At 37.7% G+C, this 17,048-nt stretch overlaps 2 protein-coding genes across 5 annotated transcripts in view; one reads left to right on the forward strand and one right to left on the reverse strand.

Moving 5' to 3' along the window:
• Positions 1-10: 10 nt before the first annotated feature.
• Positions 11-5,456, reverse strand: LOC124632312 (beta-alanine-activating enzyme). Its single transcript, XM_047167098.1, has 6 exons — positions 5,001-5,456; positions 4,088-4,917; positions 3,128-4,004; positions 2,305-2,620; positions 790-1,053; positions 11-479 (listed from the first exon to the last, which is right to left on the reverse strand). Exons 1-6 carry the CDS (start codon positions 5,228-5,230, stop codon positions 93-95), a joined length of 2,904 nt encoding a protein of 967 aa, XP_047023054.1. The 5' UTR covers positions 5,231-5,456; the 3' UTR covers positions 11-92.
• A 5,690-nt stretch (positions 5,457-11,146) lies between these two features.
• LOC124632661 (protein kinase C-binding protein NELL1-like) overlaps positions 11,147-17,048 on the forward strand; it is a 57,281-nt gene continuing 51,379 nt past the window's right edge. For 3 of the 4 annotated variants that reach the window (XR_006984654.1, XM_047167580.1, XM_047167582.1), the window contains exon 1: positions 11,148-11,294. Coding sequence is in view for 3 of the 4 variants with exons in the window: in XM_047167580.1 (XP_047023536.1) it covers positions 11,231-11,294 (64 nt within the window). In the remaining variant the exon portion in view is untranslated. Of the gene's footprint in view, positions 11,295-17,048 lie in introns of all 4 variants that reach the window. The other variant, XM_047167581.1, reaches the window with a different exon arrangement.

The raw sequence follows: 17,048 nt of genomic DNA on the forward strand, positions 1-17,048 counted from the left end.
ACAACAAAGCTATATGTCCTTATGTTTATTAAACAATTTATACTTAAATTTTTAATTAAATTCAACTCCAATTGATTGTTGGACTAGATGAGTCAATAGTTCAAAATATATCTAATTGAATACAGATGGTCATTCCTACAACCTATGAATATGTAGTCACCATACACAGCTGGTGAAGAAAATGTTTCGTTTGGTAAACTGTGTTCTTCTAACACAATTCCATTATCTGAATCAAGAACACATAGTTTTCCGTTACTTGATGCAGCTAATATGAACCTGAGATCCAAACCACAGGGGGTGGAGTAGACTGGGGAGGTAAGTTGGGTCTTCCAAAGCAAACTTGGCTGGAAATTCTTGATCATTAGACTGTACACGCCTTTGTCGTGGCAACCAAATACCATTTGCCATTTCAGCTTGTCTATTTGCTTTACATAGATTGACGAAAATACATTGCCCTTTGCACCCTGATATTTCCAGATCTGAAAAAGAGTAAAACGATTGTTTTCATTTTATTTTTCCAAAGTCATGATACCTACATAAAGGGATGATTTATATTAGGCCGGGGCCGTGCCGTGTACGTGGAACAAACCGCTCGTTCGGGGCACGGATGTGAAACGTTACATACATTTTGTATTAAGCAGTTTATATTACACAGTGCATGATCCGATCCGTGGCCCGTCCGGGCCACAAACGACGCTCGTCTTTAGAATTTCGTAAAAGCCCGGACACGGCACGGCACGGCCCGGCCTAATATAAATCAACCCTTAACCGTTGAGTTTACGGCCTTACCTTGATGCCCTTCTCCACAGTCCTACAATGTATATCGCCGGCGACTTCAGCGAATACTACGTATTTATCGTTGTCGTAGAGCACAGGACTAGCGAACACGGGACTGCCCAAAGTACCGCGCCACGACAGCATGTTGGTCATCGTGTGGACACATGCGCACTCGCCGGATAAGGTGCCCAGCAGTACGAACTCCCTCTTAGCCAGTACCAGGTCAGCAGAAATGGCCTGGTCGGTTATAATTATTGTATCTTTCACTGCGCCAGTCTGAAAATTTGAAAACAATAGAACATTCGGTTTCCCTAAAGACCTTGTTCGAGTTAACGTTGCTAAGTTTTGTCTAGGAAGTGCAATAGGTCGTTTACATCTTACAAAAGACTGACTCTAGCGTGACGAAATGCCTAGGCGTTTGGATTGGGTGCCGATTTTAGAGTGCAAGTGAATTTGACCTTGCGACCGTAACGAGTGATAAGTAGAGGCAAATTAAGGTTAATCTTTCGGTGTTGGCAATTTTACTAGATAATTCTAAAAATGGTCATGAATGTTGTTGTAATTTGTAGGCACTTAGGTGAACCAAATTTGTACTGAATATTATAAAGCTGAAGAGTTTGCTTGTTTGAGTGCGCTAATTTCAGCCCTACTAGTACGTTTAAAAAAAAATATCGAGAAAGGCAACTTTTATCCGAGTGCGTGGAATAGTTCTCATATGACCCGGGACCGCTGGCGAAACTAGGCGGAAGCTAATAACATACAGAAAATCGAGATGTCTAAGAAATAAAGATTTTTTCAAATCGGACCAGAAATTCGTTAGCGCATTCAAACCAACTAAAGAAATATCTTTGTAATATTACTAATAGATAGCAGTTATTATTCAACAAAACTGAGTTTTATACGGTCATCGATTTGTTGTTATCATACCCAGATTAGGCACTGAAACATGACTGTTTATGTTATTATTGTACATGACATGATAGCGTCGCTCGGGCCGCGTCACCAGCAGATTCATTTGAAATAATCGTGCTAACAGCGGCTCTGACTTAGATTTCCCAACTTTGTTGGGGTCTAGTTACAGGACCAGTTTTACATGTAGCGACTGTATATTTGACCTCCTCTACAGTTACTTGGACAACCTGAACCCCCTTGATAAGATTGATTGTTAGGCTTTCTGGCTTCTGACTACCCGAAACGACTGCCAAAGATGTTCAAATGACACCCGGGCCCCACTAATTTAAAGTGCCTTCCGCAACACAGAGGAACTAGTCTAGATAAGATGGTCACTCTTACATGGAGTCCACGGACCGACCGTGCCAGGCGTTGCTTAGCCACGAGCCTCAACCATTTCGTGGAAACTGTTATAGAAAAGAAGTTCTTAATTTTCTAAGTAATACAGAAAAACCGCTGATTTCTTAGATAATGGAAACGAAGATAATTAAAGGTAGGTGACGCCTAGATTCCAATCTGCATACCTACCTACTACAGTCTATAAAGTCTTATCAAACAAAGGAACAGCAGACATACCAGTATATCAATACACCTCACTTTTCCATCATAAGCCGCGATATACAGCTTTCCCTTACAGCAGACCGCCTTACTCTTGATCATAGCCCTGATGTTGATCCTCCATATTTCTTTAAAGGTGTCTAAGCAAAAGCATATCACAGTCCCGTCGTACCCGCCGACTATCCCACAGGGAGGCATGACTTCGTTGTCATAGTAACAGAGAACTGCGGCTTCTATCCTCGTGTTCATGACCAGTTCAGCGTTAAGAGTGCCTGTTATGGCATCGCATATAACTACTTTCCCAGAATGGCTGCCCACCGCCACGTAAAGGTTGCTGAAAGAAAATTAACAGGTCTTAGGAGAAATCATAATTATATCTTGTTTTATAGGTAGGTAAAGCTTCCGTTAGCTATTTCACTCGCATCCCGAGGGATGCTACTTCGCGTACTCGTAGGTATACTAAGTAGCCTAAAGAAAGAAAAGAAAATAAATTTAATTGCGGAATAAAAGACGCTTACACACACTAAAAATTAGACATATATAGAAATAATAAACAGGAGGGGAAAAATATGCGTCCAATACGGCTCTCACTCAGCATAATGCTGCGACCCGGAGAGTCCCAGCGCTGGTTTTCTGCGACAGCCGGTGTTACCGCGATGACGTTGTCGACGCGTCGACGTAAGCCTCTTCCATCAGTGGGCAGTGAAAGATTTTTTTTAAGTTGGTGTACTACTACTTCTTAGATATCGTTACCCGTCAATTCGATGTTTATGTTTAGCGAACAATATTGCTACAATACTATTGATTGTACTCCAGAAAAATACATATAGTTCATACTCACAAGCCTGACTGGAACAATGTGGGAGAAGCATCAACACACTTCCCAGTATCATGGGACCACATCACATTAAACTCCACAGGGATGCTGTTAGACGATATACTAGCTTTCTTTTGTAACAAATAGTCTGCCTGGCCCATAGCCTCGCTGTCCGACCGTGACCTCTTAACGCGCTTCTTAGGTTTTGTTTCATTCCCAGACATCTGTTTTTTTGCTATCTGTAGTATCTCTTCTATTGTGTTCTTCTGTGTCATCAAATACGGCAGGATCACTTTCGAAAATTGTGGACATGTCTGTGATAGCTTGTTACATATTGAAACAGCTAAGAACGACGTCCCGCCCAACGCAAAGAAGTCTTTATCTTTTATTTGATCATAAGTAAAGCTTCTACTCATTGCAGCCTTCAACTCCTTTAGAAACATGAATTTTAAAGAATCAACAGAATGTGGCACTCCAATTAATTTTTCAAACATTTTACTCAATATTTGTTTTGATACCTTCCCATGAGGATTGGTGGGTAAGTTATCTACCCTCATAATTTTATCAGGCCAATGTTTATCATCAAGTTTACATTTTAAGAAGTCAGATAACTCTTGGCTGCTGAGAGTTTCTGAGGAGAAATATACAGCCAGGAGCATTGGTTTTGGTAGCCACACACATGAGCAAGTCTTTACTCTTGGACATTGCATGATGGTGTTTTCTATCATTTGTAAATTAACTTTGTGACCGAATCTCTTGATGACATCATCTTTGCGGCCCCTGTAGTAGATAGTACCGTTTCTGATCTCTCCGATGTCTCCAGTGTCCAAAAATTTGAGTGAGTTTAGCTCTTCTGGACCTTTCGCCTTGTTTAGAATAACACATTTTCTAGTTTTGCTTACTGTAATATAAAATAGTTAAGTTATGATTAAGATGTAAAAGAAAAATATATTTATTAAGGTTTTCTGTAAGAGGAAAACTTACCTAATATAATTTTTCCTGTATTTTTATTTTCTTTAGCATGTTCAACAATGAGTTCTGTTTCAGAGAGACAGCTACCCAGTGGCACTTCCCTGTCAGTTTGAATTTTTTTTAGGTCCAGTTCAGCCACACAGGCCCAGCATGACATTTCAGTTACTCCATACAATGTGAATATCTTTGTTTTGTTATCAAAATGCTTTAGTTCCCGTAACCTCTTAATGCTATTGAAGGGTTCTCCACCAAGTGCCAGTATCTTCAGTGTTGAGTTTGGACAGAAAATTTTGTTTTTGATATCAGCATTAGAATACTGTAAAAACTTAGATGGTGTTGTTTGCCAGACTGTGACCGAGTTAGCTCTGTTTTGTGGGAATAACACATCTGCTCTATCAGGCGCAATAAGGAGAGATGCTCCATTCATGCAGGCCAGTAATATTTCTACCATTGAAGGGTCGAATGTAAGCGGTGTAGAGAAGAATATAACATCTTCTGTTGTAATATTGAACATTTTGGTGAGATCAGTTATGTTGGGCTGTAGACAGTGGATGGGGACCTGTATATGTTTAGGTTCCCCGGTGCTGCCTGAAGTCATTGCTATGTATGAGTGAGCTGTATGCTTGATGTGCGGTTCGGCTATCGTATCACAGCTAAAAAAACTTATAATCAAGTCAAACACAGACACGGTTTCATCTGGCTCTTTACCAAATAGTTCAGTCTTAGCTTCACTTTCATTATTTCTGATGATAATTATTGTTGTAAATTCAACGTCTTTAGCTATTGCCTCGATGTCTTGCGCCGGGTCCACAAACATGAATGTGGTGCAGCTTTTGTGGGCTCTGAAAACATTAAGTTATAATTTTTAGTACTGGACGAGGCTATTTAGTTAATTATTGCTGGAAAAACACGAGGTGGTACTTACGCGGCTATGACACATGGTATGATGATATTCCTCTCTGACACCAATCCAATGACTCCTTTATTACAGAGCATCAGCTGAAGCTTCTGTGATATGTACTCACACACCCCATACAGTTCCGAGTACATGTAATTCTTGTAGACGCCATCGACGTAGTGTCTCACGGCGACGTTGGACGGAAACCTAGCACAAGTATTCACGAAAACATCGTAATAACCGCGCTTCACTTTCATTTGCGATTATTTGCTAATATGAATGCCCTCTAAAAACAATAGTTTTATGGAGAATTCAAGGATACCGAATCAAAATTTTGCCTACGAATTCTTCCGAACATAATATCGGGGAATATATTAGTTCCTTTGATCTCTCAATAACATGACTGCAGCTAATGTTTACTAATTTGGATTTTGTTTTGATTTGACTTATCAAAAACACCTGTGTGTAAGTCTTTTGACAAGACATAACGTTGACGTATGGTCGGTATGTCAAGTGTCAAAATAAATGTGACAGTTGACCAGTTGACAGTGTCGGGTCCATAGACATAATATTAGTAAACAGGACTGCGCATATAAACCCAAAAAACGAGCCGAGTGAAACAGTTAGTACGGAGGCTGTCTGTCCCTTTCTAATAGGGTGACTATGAGATTAAGCTATGTGAGACAAATCCGAATTTGCTAAGATTATTAAACACAGATTAGTATTGAAGTTTTAACTTACGCAGTTTGTGACCTTAAGATACTAATAAAGGCTTTTAATAATTAGCGGAAATTAGCAGTATAAAAGCAGGGAGATTCGAAGTGAAGCCTGTTTTTTTTTGTATTTTTACTTCATATATAGACTGCTGAGCCATTTATGTCGCCTTTCTTCATTTTTTGGGAAGCTATAACAATAGTACAACAGTTTTAAAATCCATCACCCATATTTTGACTCGTTACAAGAATTCATGGGCACCCTAGTTGTTTGGTTTACGAAAATGTTATTATTAGCTAACCTGTGGAACGATATATTGCAACCACCATAGGATTCACTTTTGCAAGTAGAAACGCAACACTTTTTCACCATTTTAATAGTTTAAATTGATTTAATACAAAAAAAATAAACAACATTTTAAATGCTGATTACGCGCCAAGAATGTTCAGGGTTACCGCTAGAAAATAAAAAAAAGCAAAATAAAAATTTATGTTGTTTATGTTTTAATAATAAATACGAATAAATTAATGCGATTGTTATTAATTTGTTGACTGACAATTGTTAAAATAAGATAAAAATATAAGTGATTCAATTGTTTTTGGGAAGACAAAACTTTTGATCACAACATTTTTTTATGCTGGCAAGGTGTTAGAAAGAGACAAACAGCCTCCGTTCGAACTATCCCTCTCGGCTCGGATTTGCCTCTGTGCATTATGCAACCAATTTAGTACCTTATTGCGTTAGAATAGAGTTCATTTTCGTAAATATATATTTTGAGCGTGCGCAATCTTGTTTAGTAATATTATATCTATGGTCGGGTCTGGTTATAGTTATAGACAAAATGGTTGTACTTTTTACTCCTTATATGGTTTATAGGTTTTATTTTATTTATATTGTAAATGGCTGTTGAAAGATCAAAGGCTAACAAGGAACTTTACGACTCCCTCGAGACGAAAAATGGCCAAAAGCTTATCTTTAAACTTGCAAAGGTGCGGAACCAAAGATATAGCAAAATCTAAAATATTGAAGAGCCAAGATGGAGCACTACTATACCATGACAGTGATATCTTAGAAACATGGTACCAATATTATAACCACTTGCTTAACACAAACCGTTCCACTACGACCTCCTTGCCAGAGGTGAGCAAAAATCTGGGCCTTGTACCACCAATACCACCTCAGGAGGTTAAAGACTCGCTGAGGAAAATGGCAAATAAAAAGGCGATGGGTCCAGATGGCATTCCTATAGAGGTATGGAAGTGTTTGGGTAATGCAGGAGTTATAACACTGGTAAACTTTTTTATAGTTCGGCCATTCAGAGAATGCGTTCCTGACACGTCGCGATTGAACTGACGACGTAACTTTGCAATGGCGTTGCAGTTACGATAAAAATATTTTTGCTGGTTGTTTACCGTTTTAACAATTGAGGAGCATTAAAACAACATTATTATATCAATAATCAATGAATGTAGTTACGTCGTCAGTTCAATCGCGACGTGTCAGGAACGCATTCTCTGAATGGCCGAACTATAGCAAGTTGATGCTGGAAGCCACATGCATACCAGGGCCCCGATTCTCCTAATTTTACTTAACCGTCATACGATTCAAGTTCAACTCGATTCGACTGAGATCCGATTCCGACTCGATTACGATTGAAGCGTATGTGGCATTCCGCTATTTTTTTTTTAAATAAACGTTTTTATCCTTTTCTGTCATTCAATAATGAATAATTTTGTCTGCGAATGATTTACGATTGCAAAATGATTGTACAGCAAACTACCGTATGGACCAAAATCACCAAAATAGTAGACCAATCGCACACCAATCAAATGTCAATCGAATACGATTGGTCTTTTATTAGTAGCAGAATGCCCGATATGGTTAAAACTGCTATTGCGATCATATTGCGATTCGATTTCTACTCGATTTTGACATTATTAACTTAGGAGAATCGGGCCCCAGATGCTTGGAGGATGAGTACAATAGTCCCTCTCTATAAAGGCAAGGGAAGCCGGTATGAGTGTAACAGCTACAGGGGTATTAAATTGATGTGCCACACCATGAAGTTGTACGAGAGAGTGATAGATACCCGGTTGCGTATGGAATGCTCACTCTCCAAAAACCAGTATGGCTTCGTACCAGGCATTTCAACCATTGACCCAACGTTTGCAATGACCATGATCGCAGAAGAATACAGAGCAAAGATTCAGCCCCTACATATCGCATTTCTTGACATGGAAAAGGCTTTTGATCGTGTACCTCGAAGTACCATTTGGTGGAGTCTCAGGAGACGAAATGTCCCTGAAGCATACGTCTCAGTAATTGCCGACATGTACAGGAATGTTCGTTCGTTCATAAGAACTATAGTAGGAGTGACAAAATCCATCCCTGTCACAGAAAGGTTCATCAAGGTTCGGTTTTGAGCCCATTCTTATTCAGCCTCGTGCTGGACACGCTCACCGAGGATGCTCAACAGAAAGCATCGTGGACTTTTGTGTACGCGGATGATGTAGCAATCTGTACAACGACTCGTGAGGCTCTGGAAGACGCTCTGGAGGCATGGAAGAGGCAGTTGCAGGCAGGTGGCCTAGTTCTGAGCGTTTCGAAGATTCAGTATATACGCTAAGAAGAAGAAGAATGATTGTAAATGGCTGTACAGTTATCAGTAAATTAGTGGATAAGTACATGGCAATGAGGCAGACCACTGATTTGCAAATGCAGCATACAACGGACGATCTGGCAAAGGTAGGCGCTAAATTCCATTCAATTTAATTTAATTTTTATTTTAACGTATTTAAATGACATTGGAACAAATCTAAACGCGACTTATCTGCTATTTTGTATCGGAGATCCATGTACCTCTCTCTATTGACTAGTAACTATAAAATGGCTGAGCCAATTTAGATACAACATGTCTGAAAATTAACTCTGGAATACCAGGTTTCATTTAAAAATAGTTTTATAGGATGATGATGATGTCCTCCTAGCCGATTATCGGCTACGGCGGCTGTTCTCATGTAAAGAGATTAGCCAACTGCGCAGGAAATATTATAGTGCACAAGCATTTGTGCAGACACAGGTGCACTCCCTATTCCTTCACTCTCATAACCCGATGGGACGGCAATTCGACACGACCGGAGAGAGATCAGGCGCAGGACCGACATTTACGTGCTCTCCGATGCACGGGTGTGTCAATAACCAACTTCCAGGCTCCGGGCTGCTTCGTGAAAGTTTCTAAGACCCACAAAACCATTTCGGCCCGACCCTGGAATCGAACCCGAGACCTCGTGCTCAGCAGCCGCGCTAGACCAACGAGGCAGTTAACTAAGGATACTAATTACCTACTAGGTAACTAGCTTCAAAAATATTTTTTCGGAATTGAATGCCTCAAAAATTAAACAAAGATAAACTGTGATACCTAACATGGAGCCGCGAATTTTTTTGGGGATGCAAAGGGTGACCCCTTCAAAATTGATAGGAGACGACCAAAGCGAGAGCGGCTTTTTCTGAAATTGTATAGCAATACTAATCTACTCATCTATTTTTAGTAAAAATAAAAATATTACGTAATTATGGTTTTATTTTGCCGCCTCCTAAATAGTGCCGCCCGGAGCATTTGCCCCCACCCGCGCTACGTTACTGGTTGATCTTAAATTTTAAGTTTTTTAACATTTTTAATTTTGAAAATGATCTTTCAACAGATGTAACTGAAACCGGCAGTGTAAGTAAAATTCTTAGCGCTATTGCTGTGTTCGGAAAAAATATTAAAATCAGATCATTGGTAAAAAGATATTGTATTTTTTAAATACACGGACGTGCCGCCCGCGTGCGGTGCACGCCTTGCACGCCCGCTCTTACGGCGGGCCAGTTGAGTAGTCAAAAATAATCATAAACTATGTTCTATATTTATTTATGGATACGTTAATGTTATAAATCAATGTGCGTTGATATGGAACACTGATATTTTTGTTGGAAAATTATTTTCAGAGATAAGTTTAATTTTTTTTTGTATCGAGAAAACTTTTCGAAAACCCCTTTTCAGAAATATGTTCAAGAATAATGAATATTTTTTTCGCTGTCAAAAATTGTATAGATTTTGCAAAAAAAATATCGAGACAAGCCAATTTGTGAGTTATCAGCGCCTTAAGCTTGCAAAGAGTTTCAGATAAGAGCGCTTTTATACAAGTCAAATAAAGTGAATGAAAAGATTAAATAAAAAAAACTGTATAATACCGAAATGGAATCGAAATATAATCATATTCGAATTTTCGTGAAATTAGGACGCTGCTGCATACAGTTCTACTTGTCTGATTAGGCTCCAATTTTTTATTGTTAATAGAGCCATTTCGCATCAACAGTAAAATAGCTTATTTTCTTAAAGCTACGCCTCAAAATTTTAACATTGATGCCATAATAGAATCTAGAATCAGCCATAGCAGAATCTCTCAAATAGCTTGGTACATTTCTCGAAGTTATTTTTTTAAACGACTATGTGTAGATGTTTATTTTTTTTATAGCATTGCGGACGAAAGTAGAAAATCTTGGCCACTAGATAATTCAGCGAATACTGAAAAAAACGAAAGGTAAATTATTAAATCTGATAAAAAATGTATTAAGTATTTTCCAAGAATCATACTTTTAGTTACACATAATTATGCTACAGGCGAGTTGGGCAGGATTAACTGTACGCTAATCCTTTCGCTTCCGTGAGTTCCAAATAAGTTATTATTAAAGATTTGAGGAAATTCAAGTTACGTGAACGCGGAATCCTGGTTTCAAAATCACGTATTCTCTACTCTATCTCAGAGATTAAACTGCAGTAGTATTATGAATTCAAGTGAGATTTCCTATTGTCTATTCTAGGTAATCTGAAACGTGCTTCTATGTTATTCTTGAAGATTTTACTACAAGTTAATCTATAACCATCCTACATTAGAGATTTTAATTAAAAAAAAAACATCCGCGATTTGTTTCGTGCATCTTTTAAACATTTCTTTAAAAATATAATAGGCTCATTATCAAACTTAACCTTATTTATATTCTGGAAAAATAAAATGAGTGATTGGATGCTGGGTATAATATAAAATCGGGCCTTTAGACGATGACTTCTAAAGTTTTCACTATTGTAAAACTTTATTTAAATAGGGTTTTAGCAATAATTTCGCTAATTCTGTAGCCTATGTGACGAAATCCTACTTAATAATGTATTCCACGGTGACAGTAGTTAACCGGGAAACAAGCTAAGATTAAGATGTTGTTAGCAGGGCGAAGGCTCTGCGGCTGAACTGACCTAAAACGTGTTCGGCAAGTGAACGGGCCCAATCAATTAGGGGCGGTCAGCGATCCGCCAGAAAAGAGGGCAGCGCGCGCGCTCTCCGAGGAAACTCGGGAAATGGTGGCGGGGGTGTGCGCGGGCGGGGCGGGGCGGGGCGGGGCTGCTGCCGGAGGGTGCGTGCCGAGAGGCGCGAGCGAGCATCGATCGACTCGCGCTCAGTCCGCCGGGGCGGCCGGCGAGAGCGCGCGTGTCATGCGCTGCCGCTGAAATGGCCGGCGCTCGGGCGCTCGTCACCGCCTGCTGCTGCTGGTGGTGGCTGATTACCGCAGCCGGTGAGTACTCCCAACACTCTGTACCCTCGCAGCGCCGCTCCGAGTCCACCGCGATCAGCTGATCGCGCCTCGTGACCTCCACAACGGCTGATTTGGTCGACACATGACTTTTCACGATTTCCCCCCGGTGCGCGGTGTTGCGTACGTTACGTGCTTTTCGTAGCATTTTCATGAATACCGTAGTGTTCCGTGTGTGATTTATTAACGAACACCCTGTAGCTACATTAAATACGACCGTGTGGAGGTTTTAATGCCTTATTTGGATTATATAAATTTAATGTGGCTGAGGAGGTGTCGGTCTTTAGCATTATTAAGGTTATGTCAAACGTTACGGAGAGAAGTTGTTGTTAAGTTTACTTATGTAGGTATATGTTGTATTTGAGTATTCCTGGAAAGGATTCGGTTATTATATAATGTAGCGAGTGTGTGGGGCAGGCAGCCGAGGCTGGCAGGAGCCGGCTGGTGGTGTCCTGCCGAGCACACGCTGATGTCATTACGTAACGCGGCACATAACACATCTGCGTCAATATTGATCATAATCGCGCCACTGTCACCTCAGGAAGTCAGGGTATCCGTGCAGAGACCAGACACCTGCCGACTATCTCAAACGAACCGCGATACGCGAACGACGTACTATCGTCCTATATTGTTAGTATTGGGGGACCCTTCCGAATAAGATATCAGTAGGTTCAGCAGTACTTGCGAAGGTTACATGTCTATCCTGATAGGCGAGATTAATGTTACATGTTTATATTTAAAATTCTGCGTCAATTTGTGTATTAAAATTTAAGATGAAGTTTAAAATTTAATCTCTTTTAAAAGACTTCAACGCGCTAAGTTTAAAGTAAGCAAATTGGGATTTATCGCGTTCTCTCGGTACTAGGATGATGTACAATCAATTTTGTACGTTAAGAATATGTTAAATCATCATTGATAAAATGACGTAATAAATATGATTAATTATACAGAATTAGTTACATTTGGATAATATGTAAAATGAAGTTACGGCAAAGTTGCGCTTATATCAAAAACGTTAAGATTTGCCAATTTGACACATCGGAAATATAGAGTACCTACATCACTTCATGTACTTTTCTAGTCAACTATAGCTACGTAAACTATAAAAAACTATGTAGACATCAATCAAAGTAAAATTTTATTTTAGTTCAATATCATCTTCAATGTAAAGCTTTTAGCTGTTTTCATGTAATAGAAAAAAAACTACCTATTCATACGGAAAATCGATCGTTATCGGAAACAATAACTGTAATGGCAGCAAATGTAATTTGTAAACAAAATACACGCTAATGTCAACTTTAATATCTCTATAATGTGAAGGTTCATTTATTTTGAAAAATATAAGTACAAAGAGTACATTATTTTTTGTGTAAATATATGTACTATTCTAGTATATATTTAATGATGTAAAGATGATTTATCAGGAACATTTATAATTATGATAAGATAAATATAGAATCAGGATTTCCACATATTTTTCTCGAAAAAGTTTTAAACGAGAGTAACTGAAGATGTTTTTTTGTAAAGACTTTATAAGTACTGCTAGTATCTTTAAACTTTTTTTATTCACAATATCATGTAATATCCCTAGGTTAGTATAATGCTTATTCAAAAGAAGTCAGGAAAAGTCACTAGTATTAAAATAGACACAATTATCATTTATATCAATGACAGTCGTGTCTCAAAAAATATAAATGAATTGCAATGCCTTTGCATTTTCTAGTTACATTGAATTCAAGAAAAAAAGGTTTAAAAAGTATAGTTTGACATGCAGAATGAGATTGTCCTTATCCGAGTTTTCAATAGTCCTGATATACCTCCATCAGTTTAAAAGTTAATTGATGATCCGACATGAAAAAAAATACATAAACTCTGACGTTGTATTAGCGCATTATCAATGACATATCTTCTCATAGTACCATAGAAAGTAATCGAAAGCTTATTAATGATATTAAATATTTTTATCTTAACATTTAAACGTAAAATAGTCTTGATAATTTTGCCATAGTTAAAAATTCAAAGAAAGAAAAAAAACAAATGACAAAAAAGCTTGATCGTAATCAACGGATAAAGTTACGTGAATTTGTAAAGTTCGTTGCTCGACTTTGAAATGATCGTCCCAGTTTCAAAGTTTCCACAAAGTTAGACAACCGATACGGTTAACGTATCATTTATCTTCTTCAGGAGTTCAGTTAAAAATTTCTTCGTGAACAACGGATTTTATGGGGAAATAGGTTCTTTGAATATTTTTGCACATTCCGTAATACGACGAGACGAGAGATTTAGGACTGCTAGGAATAGAGTTTCATTTTTGTATTTGTAAGTGCTTATAATTTTCATTCTGCATACCAAAATATAGGAACCATTTGTCGTAGTTTTTTTGTAAAATTCTCACTATATGAAGGGTTACGTTTACGTAAAAGAAATGTATGTTAAATAATTAGCTTTAAATTATCTTTAAACACCATGACTAAGCTTTGATGTGATAAAAGATGAAAATTTTTATATAAACAATATGATACTCCACAGCCCTATTACTTATTACACAGGCATACCTGGGTGGTAACATATCATGTATTTCATGAAACTAGAGCCTAGCTTTGTAAATGAAATTTAAATAAGATTGCCTAGAGTTTTCTCTCACCTGTCTTCGTTACGTAAGTCTCACTACTTCGTCCCGCGGCGCCGGCTATCTCATTCAACTTTTATTGCTCTCACGCTCGGAAAACTTCGCGCTAAGACGGCTAATCAAGAATTTAGGCTATACTCCTGGTTAATAAGCCTTTCTGAAAATTAAGTTGGGGAAGAAAATTAATTTTTGTTGCCTAAATTAAATTTCGATTGCCTTTGGTTTTAATACTGCTGCTGCTAATGCATTTTTTAAAACTTAATATACCTATTGTTAGACGGACCTGTAATTAAACCACAAATCGTAAAAGCTGTTTTCGCAAATCTGTCTTTCATAACCAGGGCCTTATTAATTGTATCAAAACAGCACAAAATCCAGGATTATTATAATACCCATCCAGTTTAAAATTAATGGCGATAATTCGATTAGCGAGGATATTTCGTAGCCACGCACGCGATTAGCCAGCCCATAGGCATTTACGTCAACTACAATGTAGGTTACAAGTTGCCAATAAACTATTTAAACTGTAACAAAGAATAATTTTATTTATGCCTTCGCTGGATTTTGGCAAACAACGAACATCGCCTTCGGAGCGAAGTGCGATGCTTCACAATTTTATTTTGAATCGCTCCTTTAAAAGTAGTTCATTCTTGCAAGAGAGGATTTTTGGCAGTAGTTGTGAATTATTTGGTCGGAAATGTCGTCACGTGGTTTTGGTATATTTATTAAGGACTTATGCTTCGATCAACAATACTTATGCAAATTATTGAATCCGCATCAGTAATTTAAAGTATACAGTAGCATAGTTTTATGAATTATATTCTTTTGACAATACAGTATACTCTAGCCAAATAAAACAAAACGGAACACATGCAAATTAAAGCGGAATCACGTCTAATCCAATTACAGAACCTCGTACAGATTAGTTGATACAAACTATAGTATACCAAACAGTAGTGATTTCTTATTTCATATAACATGAACTTAATAACTTGAACATTTTGGATGAAATTTTCATATACTTCGGTGATTCGGGGTTTTTTTTCTTTCGTAATAGTATTTTAAAGATATAACAATTAATTAATATGTTCTCAAATTACCAGACTTGATATAATGATGACATCAGGTAGCAATAGAAGGCCCGCTGCTACGGACGTACGCTATCTTATCTACTAAATCTGTGTGGAGAGAATAATCCCCTGATAGCGGCGACTTATTGTCCGCAAAATAGCTATTTATAGCAGCACACACTTCACATTCCTTTTGTAATACCGACAATTTGTTACCGGGTAAAAGTGCCTTTTAATTAATTGATAAATTACCTATTCTTAAAACTGTTTTGACCAAAATTCTTTTATTTTCCTGTTTTCCATATTAATAAACCTATTACACACAATTTTTTATATAAACCGTAAAAATGAAGGTAAAATTATTAATGTCACTAAATTACTGGACTCGACTGACGAAAAGTGTCAAAAAGAGAACAAGACACTAAGTAACATGAAAAGATCAAAGGAATAACTAACAAGCAAAGAGCCTGAAAAGCTTCTTAGTAACAAGTCCGCTTGTTCACCAAGAGTCCTACTTTCAGGCATATTTACTGAAAAGATCTCATTTTCATTAACATTGATACTACGTCATATTCATTATCACCAGCTTTTTTATCGTGCCACTGCTGGGCAAAGCTGACCATATTTTGATTTACGGACACTCTAAACTGTAGGTCCCGACTATTACTTCAACATCTTTGGCAGTCGTTACGGTTAGTCAGAAGCCAGTAAGTCTAACAACCAGTCTTTATCTAGGGATGCTCGGGTAACTGGGTTGAGGAGGTCAGATAGGCAGCCGCTCCTTGTAAAACATTGGTTTTCAGCTGCATCCCGTTAGACTGGAAGCCGACCCCAACATATTTGGGAAAAGGTTCAGCAGATGCTTACGCTGGGCACAGGCCTCCTCTCTCACAGAGAAGGATTGAGCGTTAATCACCACGCTTGCAATGCGGGTTGGTGTTTTCAGACGTCATAGTAGGAATAGGTTATCATTGAAATTTTATCCTGTTTCCCAAACCAGGATATGACGGTCACTGTTATCGATAAGCATAAAGGAATAACCTATTGACCTTAACTGGAATTTCTGAATGGTTTCCTAAATGCAATGGTTTTTTCCTGTAAAGATTGTGTATAGGTATTACTTGAGATGACGTATATTTCAGTTTTTTGGAGTTGCTAATGTAAAATGGTAGTATAAGCAGTTATTGTTTTAGTGATTCTGCAAAAGTAGAAAATAGGGCCGGTTGGTAATAATTACTTTTCGATGTTTTGGAATTCTTTATAGAAAACTCAGGATAGACGTAGAATAAAAACTTTTACATTCATAAAGTCAGAAATTATTCGTTAAATTCCGAACTTTTCAATAGCCCATCGACACATTGTCCCATTTTCCGCACTGGGTAGGTAAAAGATCTCTATCTACCACTAAATGGTTTACTTTTGTTAAATTACAAGTAGTAATTTAAGTAGGTAAACGTTCCCATGTGATCCTATATGCCTTATTCTATGTATTATCTCTTTAAAATATGCGGTATAAATTCAAGTTTTTCAATGGTCTCTCAATGACCAATAGGTGATGAATGATTAATAGGTGTGTCAAACAAAAGTATATTGTAAGCATCTCAGTAGAATAAAGGTGTTATGTAGATAGTCATGTTCTCGGAATACTTTCGTCGTGGGAACATTTGTCAAAAACAAATATACATACAAATGTCCGTATTGACGGCTGACCACCTATTGACATATGATGCGTCTGAGAGATAGTGTTTATTTCTATACGGTCATAACAATGAAAAAAAAAACCCTTGTGATCAAAACCATAAAAAACATAATGCTTGATTAGAAACTAAAAAATGTACCAAGATCATCAGTATTATTGCTTAAATGATGATACTATATCTACAGTGTACGCGAATACTTATAAAAATTACAAACATACTTCATAAAGGAATTACTTGTGTCTTGTGATATTTTCCTATACTGCTACAGAAGAACACATAAAGAAAATTGCGTCAGATAAATGTACGATAAAGATATGCATAAAATATTACGAAAATA

This window comes from Helicoverpa zea, chromosome 8, assembly GCF_022581195.2.
Source record: "Helicoverpa zea isolate HzStark_Cry1AcR chromosome 8, ilHelZeax1.1, whole genome shotgun sequence".
Classification (NCBI taxonomy): Eukaryota; Metazoa; Arthropoda; class Insecta; order Lepidoptera; family Noctuidae; genus Helicoverpa; species Helicoverpa zea.